Raw genomic sequence first — 15,070 nt, 5'->3', positions numbered from 1 at the left:
GTAAACCTGGTCTTTGGTCCTGCTGTTAAGACTTATCTCCAAGAAAATAACCTACCTCTGCAAGCTCTTCTCGTCCTGGACAATGCACCTGCTCACCCACCGAACCTCAAAGATGACATCCTTGAAGAGTTCAAGTTTATAAAGGTTCTCTACCTTCCACCCAACACCACCCCTATCCTGCAGCCCATGGACTAGCAGGTGATTTCTAATTTCAAGAAGCTCTTCACCGAGCACCTGTTCTACCACTGCTTTGACATGGCAGAGAGCACAAACTTGACCCTTCAAGAGTTCTGGAAGGACCACTATAACATCGTGATATGCCTCAGAATTATAAATATGGCTTGGCAGGGTGTTACAAGGAGGACCTTGGCCTCTGCGTGGAAGAAGCCATGGCCAGAGGTTGTGTCCGAAAAGGACTTTGAAGGATTCGAACCCGAAGCGGCAGTGGTGGAGGAGATTGTGTCCCTCACAAAGTCCATGGGCATGGAGGTGGATGAAGACGTGAATGATCTCATCGAGGAGCACTCCGAGGAGCTGACAACAGAGGAGTTAGATGAACTGCATATGCAGCAGCATCAGGAGGTTTTGCAGGACGTTTGTACTGAGGAGGCACCAGATGCGGAGGAGGTTATCTTTACAAGTGAGATAAAGGAAATGTTGGGAATCTGGGAGAGACTTTCAGACTTTATTGAAAGGAAACACCCAGAGAAAGTTGCAACTGGTTGTGCATTGGAGCTATGTAATGACACTTGCCTAACTCGTTTCTGAAACATTCTGAAAGGGAGGATGAAACAAACCTCCTTGGACAGGTTTTTATTGAAATGCTGCAGATGAAAGTGTGAAAAGCATGGAGAAAAAGCCAAAAATCAATGAAAAGTGAAGTGAAAAAATAAAAAAAAAAAAATTATTTGCAACTAAGTTCAGTGATAAAGTGTAACATTCAGAGTGTAGCAAGTAAGTTAAGCGATAGAAAAAGAACAAAACGAAATGAGCTCCTCCAATGTTATTACTGTTGTTGGGGTTTATAGGACCACTGACAGTCCATATATCTTACCTGAAAATCTCCTACAATTAGAATATTCTTACTTTGAATAGCAGAGGAGTCAGTGGTACCTTTAACCTCATTAACCACTGAAGTACACTCGTCCTGGAGAACAGAGAATCGATTTCCTACCTTCACATCTTCTCTATTAACCTTCCTTATCTTCCTTCTTCCTGAACTGTGAACCACTTGCCACTTAAAGTGGCTGCAACTCTTTAGCTCACTGCTGGTGATGTGGAATTGACCTCGCACCATCCTTGTTTTCACCACATCTAAGCCTTCATTGCCACCTTCCACCACATACCCCTGTTCTTGTCTTCTACTGTTGGTGAAAACCAGTACCACTTAATTACACATTCAACATACATAGATAGGGTTTGAGTCCAGTACAGCTTAGGTCTCTGAATATATCCCTATGTTATGTATGTTAAATGGGGTTTGCTTTGTGATTTTGCTTTATGCTCCATGGGTCAGAAATGGATCCATCTCACAAAGCAAGGATTGCTAGCCACAGTAACTTGAACTGCTAAAAGTTACCTCACCCTCACCTTTAATATTAAAGAAACTTTTTTAGTCATATTGAACATTTGCTGAAGTTTGTAGCCAGTATTTCCAGCAATATAAAATGCTGTATGTGTTAGCATTTAGAGGAAATGTGTGTTAACAAGTAGTAAACCTTGTCTGTGCTGTGATGGAGGGGGAGGAGGAAGGTAAAAGGTGAAGAGGAGGAGGGTGCAGGACAAGTTCATTGTCAGCTGTCTACCTATAATAAAATTTTATGGAAGGAGTGCAAAAATTGAAGTTACATATATAGGAAACTTTCTTTATATTTCACGAAAGATCATTCTAGTTTTCATGGTTGTGGCAATGGTTTCCACTACCACTGGTGTGGCCCCTGCAGCCACCACCTGTCACCTGCATGTTGGGGCAGAAAACAAATGATGCCTTATTTGTTAAGAGTTTTTTTTTTCTTGCAAGTGATTTAATTTCCTTCATTCAACATACAGTTGTGAAATATAATTATGACAATATTTATAACTATAAACCTTGGGTATACAATATGCTGGTGCATGATGAAGCACATGACTGTTGAAGTTGGTTTACCAGACAATGCAGAATCAATACATTTTTTTTATGGAAATTTCAGTTTTTAACTTGATATTTTGCCTCAGTCTTGCCTAATGAGATTTGCGTGACGGTGTTTGATAAGGCCCATAAATACTAACGCAATAAAATGCCTTTATTTAGGTATACCTGACAGTATGGAGTGGCAGTGGAGTTTACTTTATAGTTTTCACGGAGGAATTTTTGGTGCTTAACGCCAGTATTTTGCATTGCCTAACAAGACTTGCTCTCTTTACATATACAATACTGAATTTTACAAAAGAATAATAACAAATTAATCAATAATACACTCATGTGCTGCATAACGTTTTTGGTCAACGATGGACCACATGACTGGTGTAAACAAGCCTACTGCATTGCTGGTCATATGAAAGTATAGCACATACAATTATGCACAGAACATATTTGAAAATTACAATAAACCACTATGTTACTGGTTTATGTATTTACTATACTGTACTTTTTATCATTATTCTAGAGTGTACTCTCTCCACTTGTAAAAAGAAAAATTAATGTAAAACAGTATGCCATGTTACTCTGGCAGTAGCCTCATACATCTTGTGTTTACTTTGTGTCTTCATAGCATCATTTTCCCTTGTGCTTGATTTAATCTTGTACTGCTTTGTTAATCATGGTTCATGCAGGAGAAGAGAGAACCCCCAAAGAAAATTTACAGTAAAGGGTTTAGCAAAAGCTTTTGCAGACTTAGATAAGCTCCTTCAAAAGTTTGAAAACAGAGACCTTAACACAAAAAGATTTTCAGTAATAGAGAGGAATTTTCATGGTGTATTATCTGCTTGCAAGCAAATCTGTAATGAAAAACAAACCATATAGCCTAGATGTGTAATAGGATATACCATCTAGGTGTAAGTGTACACTATGATGTTCGCACAATGACGAAATTGCCTAATGATGCATTTCTCAGAACGTATACCCGTTGTTAAGCGACACATTACTGTATTTTTCTTTGTTTTGTACTGTACTTCGGTTTTGTCTTGCAAATTTTTCCTTAAGTGCTTTTCTTAGATTTTCATTTTTAGTATCTTTGGACAAAAAAGAAAAAATTATGCCACATTGTCTGTGGCCCTGATACATGTGAAAGTTTGCTGCACTGCATGGGATGATAGTGATTTTATGCATATGAGCAATTCACAAGACATGGCAAGAAACAGGATTAGATAATGATAGTTTGCTAGTAGTCAGTGAATACTATATAACTCTCAAAATCGTAATGACACGCTTGCAAACAAACCATGCCATGGGCAGGGATTGTAGCCAGCTGGTCAAGTGGTTTACTCGCTGGCCTGGAGTTTTGCGACTCGCTCACCATAAGTTCAATTCCCGCCAGTGGTATAGTTTTTAATACTATATATTTTGACACTCGAAATACTGCTCTTAATGTAGTAATTGTATTATCAGTTACCTCAGTGCTTGTGTGTGTGTGTGTGTGTGTGTGTGTGTGTGTGTGTGTGTGTGTGTGTGTGTGTGTGTGTGTGTGTGTGTACTCACCTATTTGTACTCACCTATTTGTGGTTGCAGGGGTCGAGTCCTAGCTCCTGGCCCCGCCTCTTCACCGGTTGCTACTAGGCCCTCTCTCTCCCCGCTCCATGAGCTTTATCAAACCTCGTCTTAAAACTGTGTATGGTTCCTGCCTCCACTACGTCATTTTCTAGGCTATTCCACTGCCTTACAACTCTATGACTGAAGAAATACTTCCTACTATCTCTCTGACTCATTTGTGTCTTCAACTTCCAATTGTGGCCTCTTGTTTCTGTGTCCCCTCCCTGGAACATCCTGTCTTTGTCCACCTTGTCTATTCCACGCAGTATTTTATATGTCGTTATCATGTCTCCCCTGACCCTCCTGTCCTCCAGTGTGGTCAGGCCGATTTCCCTTAATCTTTCCTAATAGGACATTCCCCTTAGCTCTGGAACTAACCTTGTCGCAAACCTTTGTACTTTCTCTAGTTTCTTGACGTGCTTTATCAAGTGCGGGTTCCAAACAGGTGCTGCATACTCCAGTATGGGCCTGACATACACGGTGTACAGTGTCTTGAATGATTCCTTACTAAGGTATCGGAATGCTGTTCTCAGGTTTGCCAGGCGCCCATGTGCTGCAGCAGTTATCTGATTGATGTGTGCTTCCGGAGACATGCTCGGTGTTATACTCACCCCAAGATCTTTCTCCTTGAGTGAGGTTTGCAGTCTTTGGCCACCTAGCCTATACTCTGTCTGTGGTCTTCTGTGCCCCTCCCCCATCTTCATGACTTTGCATTTGGCAGGATTAAATTCGAGAAGCCATTTGCTGAACCAGGTGTCCAGTCTGTCCAGGTCTCTTTGAAGTCCTGCCTGGTCCTCATCAGATTTAATTCTCCTCATTAACTTCACATCATCTGCAAACAGGGACACTTCTGAGTCTAACCCTTCCGTCATGTCGTTCACATATACCAAAAATAGCACTGGTCCTAGGACCGACCCCTGTGGGACCCCGCTCGTCACAGGTGCCCACTGTGATACATCATTACGTACCATGTGTGTGTGCATGCGTGTGTGTGCATGCGTGTGTGTGTGTGCATGCATGTGTGTGTGTGTGCATGCGTGTGTGTGTGTGCATGCGTGTGCGTGCATGTGTGTGCATGCACGTGCTTGCATATTTAAGGATGGGCATCACCATGTATCTCTATAATTTAATTTATTCAATTTTTTAGGTGCCATCCATCCCATGGAAGTGGAATAGTGTTGTAGTGGGGATGAAAAAGTACATTTTAAGCAGATGATAATGTAATTTTATTTGCACTAATACAGAGGAGAAGCTTGCTTTAAATGGTATAATTTGACAAGTTACACTTCCCCATCCACTTCAGGTTTACACACCTGCATCAACCTGTCTTACTGCAGCCATTCTGGATAAGAAAACCAGATTCTTTTTTGTATGTTACTGTCAAAAACAGTTTCTCATTTGGTGAATGTGGGTTAATGCAGTTTTTAAAATAGTTTTAATTTAATGGTAGTTAAAATGAATGTGCCTAGCCTCATGTAATTATTTATACATTTTTTAACTCTGGCCATCTCCCACTGAGGTAGGGTGATCCAAAAAAATGGGTCACCCTATTTTTTTTTTTTTTTTTTTTTTTTCTGTACCTTGTTGGGAGACAGCCAGTGTTAAAATAAATTAACTAGTTATGCAGTTATATGTGGCTAAATTTTCTCACTCATGTTGGGTAAAATAAAGGTAATTTAGACTTTGATTAGTTGAATGCCCTTTAATTATTACCCTTGCTTTACTTGCCCAAATATTTTTGTTTTAAAAGTATTTGTCTTATTATCCTTTGTTCTCCACAGTTTGCAAATCATGTCTGGTAAAACACCTGGAAGAGCGCAATACTTGTCCAACTTGCGACATTGTCATTCATCAGTCGCACCCTTTAAACTACATTTCATTCGATCGAACCATGCAGGATATTGTATGCAAGCTTGTACCTTTACTTCAAGAAGGTAAGCACCAAATATAAATTTGAATTATTGTTTGTATTGTACAGAACATATAATAGGGCCCTAACTTGTGAGGTTTTACACTTATTACATTGGGATTTTGGGACCAGTTAATTACTTGTGAATAATGACTCGCTATTCTGACATAAGGACAGCTATTGTTGTTTTCTTAATAATGAATTATAATATATTTTTCTTGGCTAGTTTTTACCAAATTCATTCAGACTATGCATTTATGGGGAACTCGCATTTGTTTGGTGAAGATTAGTCAGGAAGTAAAAATTTAATCTTGACTTTGTGTTAGCATATCACTGGTTGGTGGTGAGGGAGGACTGGTGGAGGTTAGTGTGGCAAGGAGGTGGGTGGGTTGACTGTGGGCCTGGAAGGAGTCTAGCTATTGTGGATATGTTCCATAAACAGTTGGACTAAGATGGGACACTACACTGCTAACACTCCCTCACACTCACACCACCCATCACACACCACCTTCACACCCACCCCTTACTCATCTACCCATCAAAAACACACCACCAGTCACATTTGCACCACCAACCCTTACACCCACACCACCAGCCCTCTCACTTACCCACTTGCACCCACACCACTCATCCCCATACCATCCAGAATCAGATACACCCACTTTAACCCTCTGTATGTAAGTGAAGAAACTACTGATTGTAAAATATTGGATAAAAATTCGTTGGAAAATAATTAACTGAAATTAGATGGGGAATATTATAACACTAGAATGCATTAATTTGTTTTACATTATTTCGTATGGAAAAATAGGTTCCCAGTACTGAAAGATTGGCTTAAAATGACATTGTTGGGGCCCTACTGTATATATTTTTTAAAACTTGATCAGTCTTTCCAATAGTGTGCTGACATCACATTCAACTTAACCATCCAATTTCAACATCTTACCCCTCTAGAGGGCAGGCTCTGAGAGCCCCTCCCACCTCAGGACTCAAGTCTGGCTAACTGGTTTCCTTGAATCACTTCATAAAAGTTACCCTGCTCACACTACAGCAACACATCAATTAAAAAAACATATGTCTCTATTCACTCCCATCCAACACGCTCTGGATCTTCAAGCCCCAATGGAAATAAATCACTTTGTCTGAATTTTTTGGGTTATCCTAGGTAATTTTCACATGTTACTTTGTATGATAATTTGTGTAACTGTAATTGTGTATATGTATCTAAATAAACTTGCCCCTTGAAACTCAAAGCATCTTGTATCTCCTCCCTCCAGCCATTCCTGGGATGACTCATTCCCCTTCTACCTTCTGCTCTAGATTTATACACTCCCTTTGTCAACCTATCCCTGTCCATCCTCTCTAACTGCCCAAACTGTCTCAACAACCCCTCAGTTCTCTGAACTATTCCTTTTTACACAACAAATACACAGTATGTCCCTGAAGTTATATTCATTGCAAGTATTTTAACGCTGTCACTGTCTCACGTAGATCTGCTATTGAGGTCTGTGGGACTTGCATAGATCTAGGTCTTAATCATAGTGTCCTCAAGTATGATGAGCAGTATCTTTTAACCTAAACATGAGAGACTGGGTCAGTTCAGTGGGTGTGTTCGTATAAAAAAATCCTACTCAGCATAGTGCATAATGGGAACAGCTAACCCCTGGCCTTAGGTTAGGTTTTAAACAGCAACTTGAGGCATGGTTTAGGGTGGTTTTCATGGTTTTATTGACTGTTCCTCAGTTAAATTGATAAAATTAAAGACATGCTAGTGAAATAGGGATAATTTTGGTTATTTTCTGGCCAGAAGTGGCTTGAAATAGGCCTCAAAGTGGTAGATTTTTTTTTTTTTTTTTTTCCTAATGAAAGGTAGGGGGACCTGTTACTGCTCCTTTCCCCCTCCAGTCTGTGTTATGGGTTTTCACTAGGTCTTCATCAATTATTGGGATGGCCTAAACCATGTATTTTATTAGCCAAGAAATAGGTTAAAACCTCAGTTAGTTTCTTGTGTGTGCATGCATGCACTCTCACACCACATCCTCAGTTATCCTCTCTGCTATGCCTTCCTCCTTTATATATATCCAGGCACCTAATACCTTTACCATAAGTAAGGGAGTAGTGAGCATGTATAAAGAGCTTTGAGTTAGTTATGATGCAAGAGAATGTAGGAATGAATAGTAAAGTGAGAAGAGGGGAGAATCCAGGTATTGCTCATCTCTACACAGCTGTCACGGAGAAAACAAGGCATTTACGATATTATCACTTTGGAACCAATTACAACCTCTCCTTACTTAGCGACATACTCGTTTACCGACACCTCAGACTTATGACAGGCTCTCTGACCAGTATTTATACCTAAATAATATATATTAGAGCTGATTTCCTCTATTCTGTTTATTTAAATGTAGAGTACACTACTGTATAAACCAGAAATGTTATAAATGGTGCAAAGGTGACATTAAAACAACATCAGAGATGGTTGACACAAACCCACTACCATTATAGTATGCTCCTCACTTAGCGAGGAATTTGTTTAATGACGTGGTCTTAGGAATGGAACTCCGTCATTAAGTGAGGAGAGGCTGTAATTACTTTCAAATGTCAAATATTTTTAAATATTTTTTCTTATTTTTTATCAAATGCATTCACACTTTGTGTATATTCATTTTATGCATGTATAGAAAGCTCATATTTATTCAATAGATTGGTCAAGCACTTTAGATTAAATATTTAAGAATTTTTAATGTATTTTTCTTAGTTCACCAAATGCTTTGCTATTTTGAATGCATTGTTATATATGTGGATTTTTGAGACTGGTTAGGAAGTGTAGATGAAACAATTAGGTTGTTTGGTTGAGTTATGGTAGTTGCCACTGCTGCTCCTGCATGCTGTACATGTTCAGTGGGGAAACATGGGACCTCACTCCACACCTTCTTCTACTCACGACTATCTTTCCACACTGCATGCTTTCCCTCTTTCTCTACTGCCCTCCCTCCTTATTCTCTCTCCCCATCCTGACCCCTACCTTTTTCTTCAAACTTCCCCCCCCTCTTTTCCCTCCTGACCTTTTCTCATTCCTCCCATCTTAGTCTAGCAGCACTGTTGCCTGCCCCTTCATGTGTGCACAGTATTGTATACTGTCCTATGTAATTAACTTGTAAACATTTATTAAACAATGCTTAATGCTAATTGTATGAGAAAACAAACAATACTGAATAAACTGAATAAATATTTATGGCTCAGGAATGTGTATCCAATTACAACATGGCTGTCTGTGGGAAAATAGAGATCCAAACACTGTCAGTATGAAAAACTTTTCTGGACTGCATCCAAGTCTTTAATTGGAGCCCTACTGTGTATGTGCATTAAGCCAATGGCTTGTCTAAGCTTTGTAAATAGAGAAATTATAAGAGCTAATGCTACATTTATGGTATACATATGCATTGCTCAGAATTTAAGTGGAAATGAATACTCCTTAGGTGAAGAAAATACCTAGATAGCAAAAAAAAATTTCAGATGAATTAAAACGTGAAAGAGAGTTCTACCGTGCACGAGGAGAAGTTTGTCCGAAAGATCTACCACAAGCAAATGAAGAGGAACTTCAGCAAGATGACAAGGCAGTTAATGATACAGACTATCACCGGCTCGATGAACAGGTTAGTTATTTGCATATTGTTTACTATTGTAGGTTTTTTAATTGTGGTAACTTTCAATTAACATACATGCATTAGATATGTGGATAAGCAGGCTAGAGTTATACATAGTAGTTCTGTTATGTTTATACTATTTACCTCATTATGACTTAACACAATTGCCATTTTTTGCCAAGGTGGTGACCCAAGAAAGAAACACATTTATCATCACTCATTTAATAGCTATCTTGCCAGAAAATTGGCCACAGTTCAAATGACAATACATTCTGCAACATCCCCACCCATCCTTCAGAGTACAGTTGGTATAACCAGTTTCCCCAAATCTCTTCATAAATGTTACTTTTCTCACACTCTAATAGCATGTCAAATCCCTTTTTTTTTTTTTCCATTCCAATCTAAAAATGCTTATGCATGCCTGCTAGTTACTCAAGCTCCTACTCAAAATCTCTCTCAGTTCCTTCTTCCATGACTCTGGAATGTTACCTATTCTGTCAACCCTAGATTTATAATCCTCTTAATCACCATTATCTGCTCTATCCTTTCTAAATGACCAAACCATCTCAAAAACCCCTCCTTTACTCTTGAGTTATACTATTTATACCAACACAAATATTTTGGGTAAATATTTTGTTAGTGGGATGTCATGAAGGACCTGTCTAGCTGGGCCAACAGGCCTGCTGCAGTGTTCCTTCTTTCTTATGAGTTGGGTGTCGACGCATGTCAGGTGTTGCTTTGTTGTGGGATGTGATGGTGAGGTGTGGTCTCGACCCTTTATATGCCTTCCTTTGATGTATTGTTTTTTATAGTTCCTTGATAATGTGAGAAGTCATAAAGGTACCTGGAATTTCACTATTCTTTCACAATGGTTGTTTTGCACTCTGCATAATATGTACACCCCACATTGATTTCAAGCATGACATCACTGTCTTCAGCTGTCTTCTTGCTGCAACATTCAAGGACCATACATAACAGTGCACAAAAGTTCTGGTACATTCTGCATTATACTTCCATTAATAAGCTTTCTTTCCTTCTTTCCATAGATGCCTCGACACTCCACCCCACTTCTAATCTGATTTACCCCATCATCCACTCCCAAATGACTGGAAGCATTCACTTCCTATATATGCTCTCCCTCTAATCTAATGTGATGCTGAATCTATCTTTGTCTATATTTTTTCATACTCTTATCACTTTGATCTTTTCTACACCTTTCACTTTATTTTTTACACATCCTTCTAAATTCTCTACCAACTATTTTAGTTTTCTGTAAAGCTCCCATAAGCCCTTTTTAACAAAATAACTGCGACACTTACCATCTCTCATATTTTTTTTAAAGCCCACACTTCCCTAACCCCCTCCCTCCCCACTAACATTTAACTTATTTTACTACCACATTTGTATATGTATATATTAAACAATGATAACATCCCACATTTCTAAGGCCTACATTTAGTTCACTTTTCTCTTGCATATCCTAACTTGTGCCTTTTCATAAAACCTCTCTACAGCTTTTAATAACTTACCACCTATTCCTTAAATTTGCAACACCTGACACATTTATTCCCTATCCTCCCATTCATAAGTCATTTCTGAATCCATAAATGCAACAATGGCAATATAATTCTTAGTCTCCTGTCCTATTTTTTTTTTCTTATCTAAAGATGTACATGCCCTCTGCTGATTCATAAATACCTTCCCTTTTTGTTATTTGCATGTTTAATTAACAAATCATATTCCTCTTGCTCTATATTGCTGCTTCCCTTTCATCTTCAGTGTTCAATGACTCTTCAGAATATTCTCTCCATTTTTCTAATACCTTGACCTCCCTTTCAAATATCTTGCCTTTTTCATTTTTAACTGCCAAGACCATTTGTTCCCTAGACTTTTTCAGCTTAATTGTCACTCTCCACATTTTTTTTTTTTTAAGCATGCTGACATCACAATCCAAATTGCAGCATCCTTGCCCATCCTTTTGGGTGCAGGCACTGTGCTTCCTATCTTCAGGACCCACATCTGGCTTACCAGTTTCCCTGAATTCCTTCACAAATATTACCCTGCTCACATCCCAACAACATGTTAAGTTATGAAAACAACTTGCCTCACACATGTGCTCACACAACCTTGTTGGATGTTCAAGCCCCTAGACTCAAGACTCCCTCTAGTCTCTGCCCAACTTTTCCTTAGATGACTCCTTCCTCTCTTTCCCTCCTCCTAGTCATTCCCTATTTTTCTCCATCCTCTCTAAATGTCCCAACCATCTCAACAAGCACTCCTAATCTTTCTGAATAATAATTTTAATAACCCAACAGCTTCTAATCTCCAAGCTCTGAATTCTCTACATAACATTAACACCACACATTACCCTCAAACTTGACATCTCCATTGCCTCAGCCCCCTTCCTCTCTGCTATGTTGAAAATCCATGCCTCACACCCATACAACAGTGATGGTACCACTGTACTCTGGTATACAGTAGGGCCCCCACTTATACGGCAGGTTAGTGTCAAGAAGCAGACATCGCTGGAAAGCAGAACGCCATTTCTTCCACTTATAAATGGATATGAATGCCAGATAACAAGGTTACACTAACATATACAGTGGAACCTCAAAAATCGAACTGCTCCCAACACGACCAATTATGTAAATGTATTTTTGTAAGTGCTTTTATAAGGGCATTTTTGAGGGTCTGAAATGGACTAATCTAGTTTACATTATTCCTGATGGGAATAAATTCATTCGGTAAAGGCACTCGAACTGCCTTCTGGACCGAAGAAAGTTCGATATTTGAGGTTCCACTGTATTAAGTTAGCAGTTGAACTAGGCATTAAAAGCAACAAAAAGTAAAATAGAGTACACCCACTTACCTTAAAATATTTGTAGACTTAATGTAGGGTGAGAAGCGAGTTTTATTTGTAAGAAGTCAGGTTTGGGAAGTATGGTAGTCAGCCAGGGCAGAGACACGTAATGTAAACAAACCATGTGAATGCGTCTGGTTTTCGTTCATAATACATAATATCATAATACAAACACTTTACATTGTGTACAAGTTGTATCCACATTGATACAGTAGAATAAATATTCTCTGATGTTGAACCAGAGAAAACGTTATTCTTGCCGTCACTCCTATAAGTCGTCTGGTTACCACATCTCATATTTGTTAATTTATTCTACTGTGGGGTGTATTTATCATGTTTATATGTTACGTAGCATGTTTATTATATAATTTTGAAAAAAATATCGCAGTATACGACAATTGATGTGCCCAAGAGATTACGTATTACATATTATTAATATGGCGTCAAGAGTAGAGAAAGACTAGTGATGGTAATGTGTACCTGCATGCCAGCCCAGTGTGTAAGTATATTTAGGTACAGGTGCACATAATTATAATTATCAGATTACAGTAGACCATCATTTAACAAGAGTTTATTTGGCACATTTTGGATATAGCATGATTGAAGAATTGTGGCACAATTTTATACAACATTTCGTAAAATTAATTTAACATTGTTCAGTCTGCGGGAGGGGGGGAAAAATTTGAGTGCACGGTCTCCATCCCTCGCCACCCTCCCAGCCTGGTTCATGCATGTGTTGGACGAACCTCTGCTAGGGGCTCGCTGTGTTTGTTTAGATACATATTTTAATTGCCATATCTTAAATCTGCCAAGCAATCATGACACCCAGTAGGTGCTATGATTGCTGGATGCAACCCCACATGTAAAAGTTGTATTTTTACCTCGAAATACAACATCCCTAATTCAACCAATGGATCATGGAGTTAAGTCATTCAAGTGTAACTACACAAAAAAAGTTATGAAAAAACTAGTTGCATCAAGGGACTCTGACTCCAACCTGGCAGTACCAAGTTTGTGGAATAAATTTAATATTGCAGATGCCATCAGCTATGCTAGAAGTGCATGGAATGAAGTTCCCCAGTCAACATTAAATGTAGGCTGGGGAAAGTTATGGCCTTCTGTATTTAATTCTTTGACTGGTTTTTCTCTTGCTTGGGAGTTAGGTTCAAGAAATTGTTCAGCTGGCAAGGAGATTGGGAGTTAGGTTCAAGAAATTGTTCAGCTGGCAAGGAGATTACCAGGTGATGGTTTTGAAGATATGAATGAAGATGTGAATGAGCTCTTAGAAGAGGATGATGAAGAAGCAGACAGGAGTCCAGAGGAAATGTTGGCAGGGCTCGATTCACAGATACAAGGGAGCCAGATAACAGAAGAAGATGAAGAACCTGAAGAAAAACAGTTAACATTGCAGCAGTTACATGAGCAGTTCCATAATACAGTGGACCCCCGCTTAACGATCACCTCCAAATGCGACCAATTATGTAAGTGTATTTATGTAAGTGCGTTTGTACGTGTATGTTTGGGGGTCTGAAATGGACTAATCTACTTCACAATATTCCTTATGGGAAAAAATTCGGTCAGTACTGGCACCTGAACATACTACTGGAATGAAAAAAGTTTGTTAACCGGGGGTCCACTGTATTAGTAAAGTTACAGACTTTTTCACTGAAGAGGACCCTGACAAATCTAGAAGCAGTGCTTTGAAATGGGGTCTAGACCAGCTGATGATGCTTTACCGTCAGCTGTATAATGTACTGTAGGGTAAAAGAACCCAGAGATCCATTACAGAATTTATGCACACTCCAATACATCCATCGACTTTAGTGCCAGAACCTCTACCATCCACTTCTGCCGACAACCAACAACCATCCACCTCAGCCCAGTAGGGCCACACCATGCATACCCACTCTCATTGCAATCATCCACAAACACCATTACCCACAATTTATGGTAAGAAATACTATTATTTCTATTGCATTTGTAGTCTTAAGCAGTAATATATCATGACAGTGAACTACAGTTACATATGCACTTTTATTTTTCTAAGATCTGTTGGGCCAAAAAAAGTTGTTTGGCTTTCTTGAGGCTTCCAGGAACGTAACCCTATTTTTCCCATAAGTTCTTCAATTCATCTAACACAGTTTTCTGCCTAACTCAGCGTTTTCACGAACGTAACTACCGTGTTAAATGACGGTCTACTGTACATATAAAATATGCAATAACTTTGAAACACTTGAAATTTTGGAAAGTTTCCAGACATAATAGAGATGTGCTCATGGAGAATGTAACCAAACCGGGTGGGGCACACTGTATTAGAAAGACGGGGAGCCGTATAGCAAGTTTTGGTCATAATTTGAAATTGCCGTATTAGTGGAACACCGTAAGGCAAGGCACCGTAAAGCGGAGCCCTACTGTAACTCCCCCGACTACTTTTTCCCCCCCTTCCATGGATAAAGTTCTTTGTTTCCATAGATGCCGTGGTGGACTGCCCACCATTTTCACATATTTATGTGGTTCACCTCGTCTTTCACAAATCCATCTGCTGATAAGTCAACTCCTAAATATCTGAACATGTTAAATCCCTTCATATTCCCTCCCTCCACTCTGATATCCAGTCTTTTATTGCTTAATTTTTTTTTCTCTCATCACCTTGCTGTTTCCTATGTTTCATTTTTAATTTTCTTCTTTTACGAATCATCCTAAATTCAAATTCCCACCTTTTTAGAGGAAAATACCCCCCCCCTTTCTCCTACATACCGTAACCTGAGCCTTACTGTCCAGATAAAAGTTCTTTACTATTTTAGTCCTACATTGCTTGTCATTAAAGTACAGGAGGGCCTAACATATACAGCACCTCTTTACGGTGTTCCATGTTGTTGTTGGCTCATTCTGAGTCATTTACTTGCTGAATGCCTAGTGTCTTCTGG

General features: G+C 39.1%; 1 protein-coding gene across 4 annotated transcripts in view; it reads left to right on the top strand.

Moving 5' to 3' along the window:
* l(3)73Ah (lethal (3) 73Ah) overlaps positions 1 to 15,070 on the top strand; it is a 55,759-nt gene that overhangs the window by 16,102 nt on the left and 24,587 nt on the right. For all 4 annotated transcript variants that reach the window (XM_070083719.1, XM_070083718.1, XM_070083720.1 and 1 more), the window contains exons 3-4: positions 5,509 to 5,661; positions 9,153 to 9,292. In XM_070083719.1, the coding sequence (XP_069939820.1) occupies positions 5,509 to 5,661; positions 9,153 to 9,292 (293 nt within the window). The remainder of the gene's footprint in view (positions 1 to 5,508; positions 5,662 to 9,152; positions 9,293 to 15,070) is intronic.

Source organism: Cherax quadricarinatus, chromosome 10, assembly GCF_038502225.1.
Source record: "Cherax quadricarinatus isolate ZL_2023a chromosome 10, ASM3850222v1, whole genome shotgun sequence".
NCBI lineage: Eukaryota > Metazoa > Arthropoda > Malacostraca > Decapoda > Parastacidae > Cherax > Cherax quadricarinatus.
This window is presented reverse-complemented; position numbering and strand designations above follow the sequence as displayed.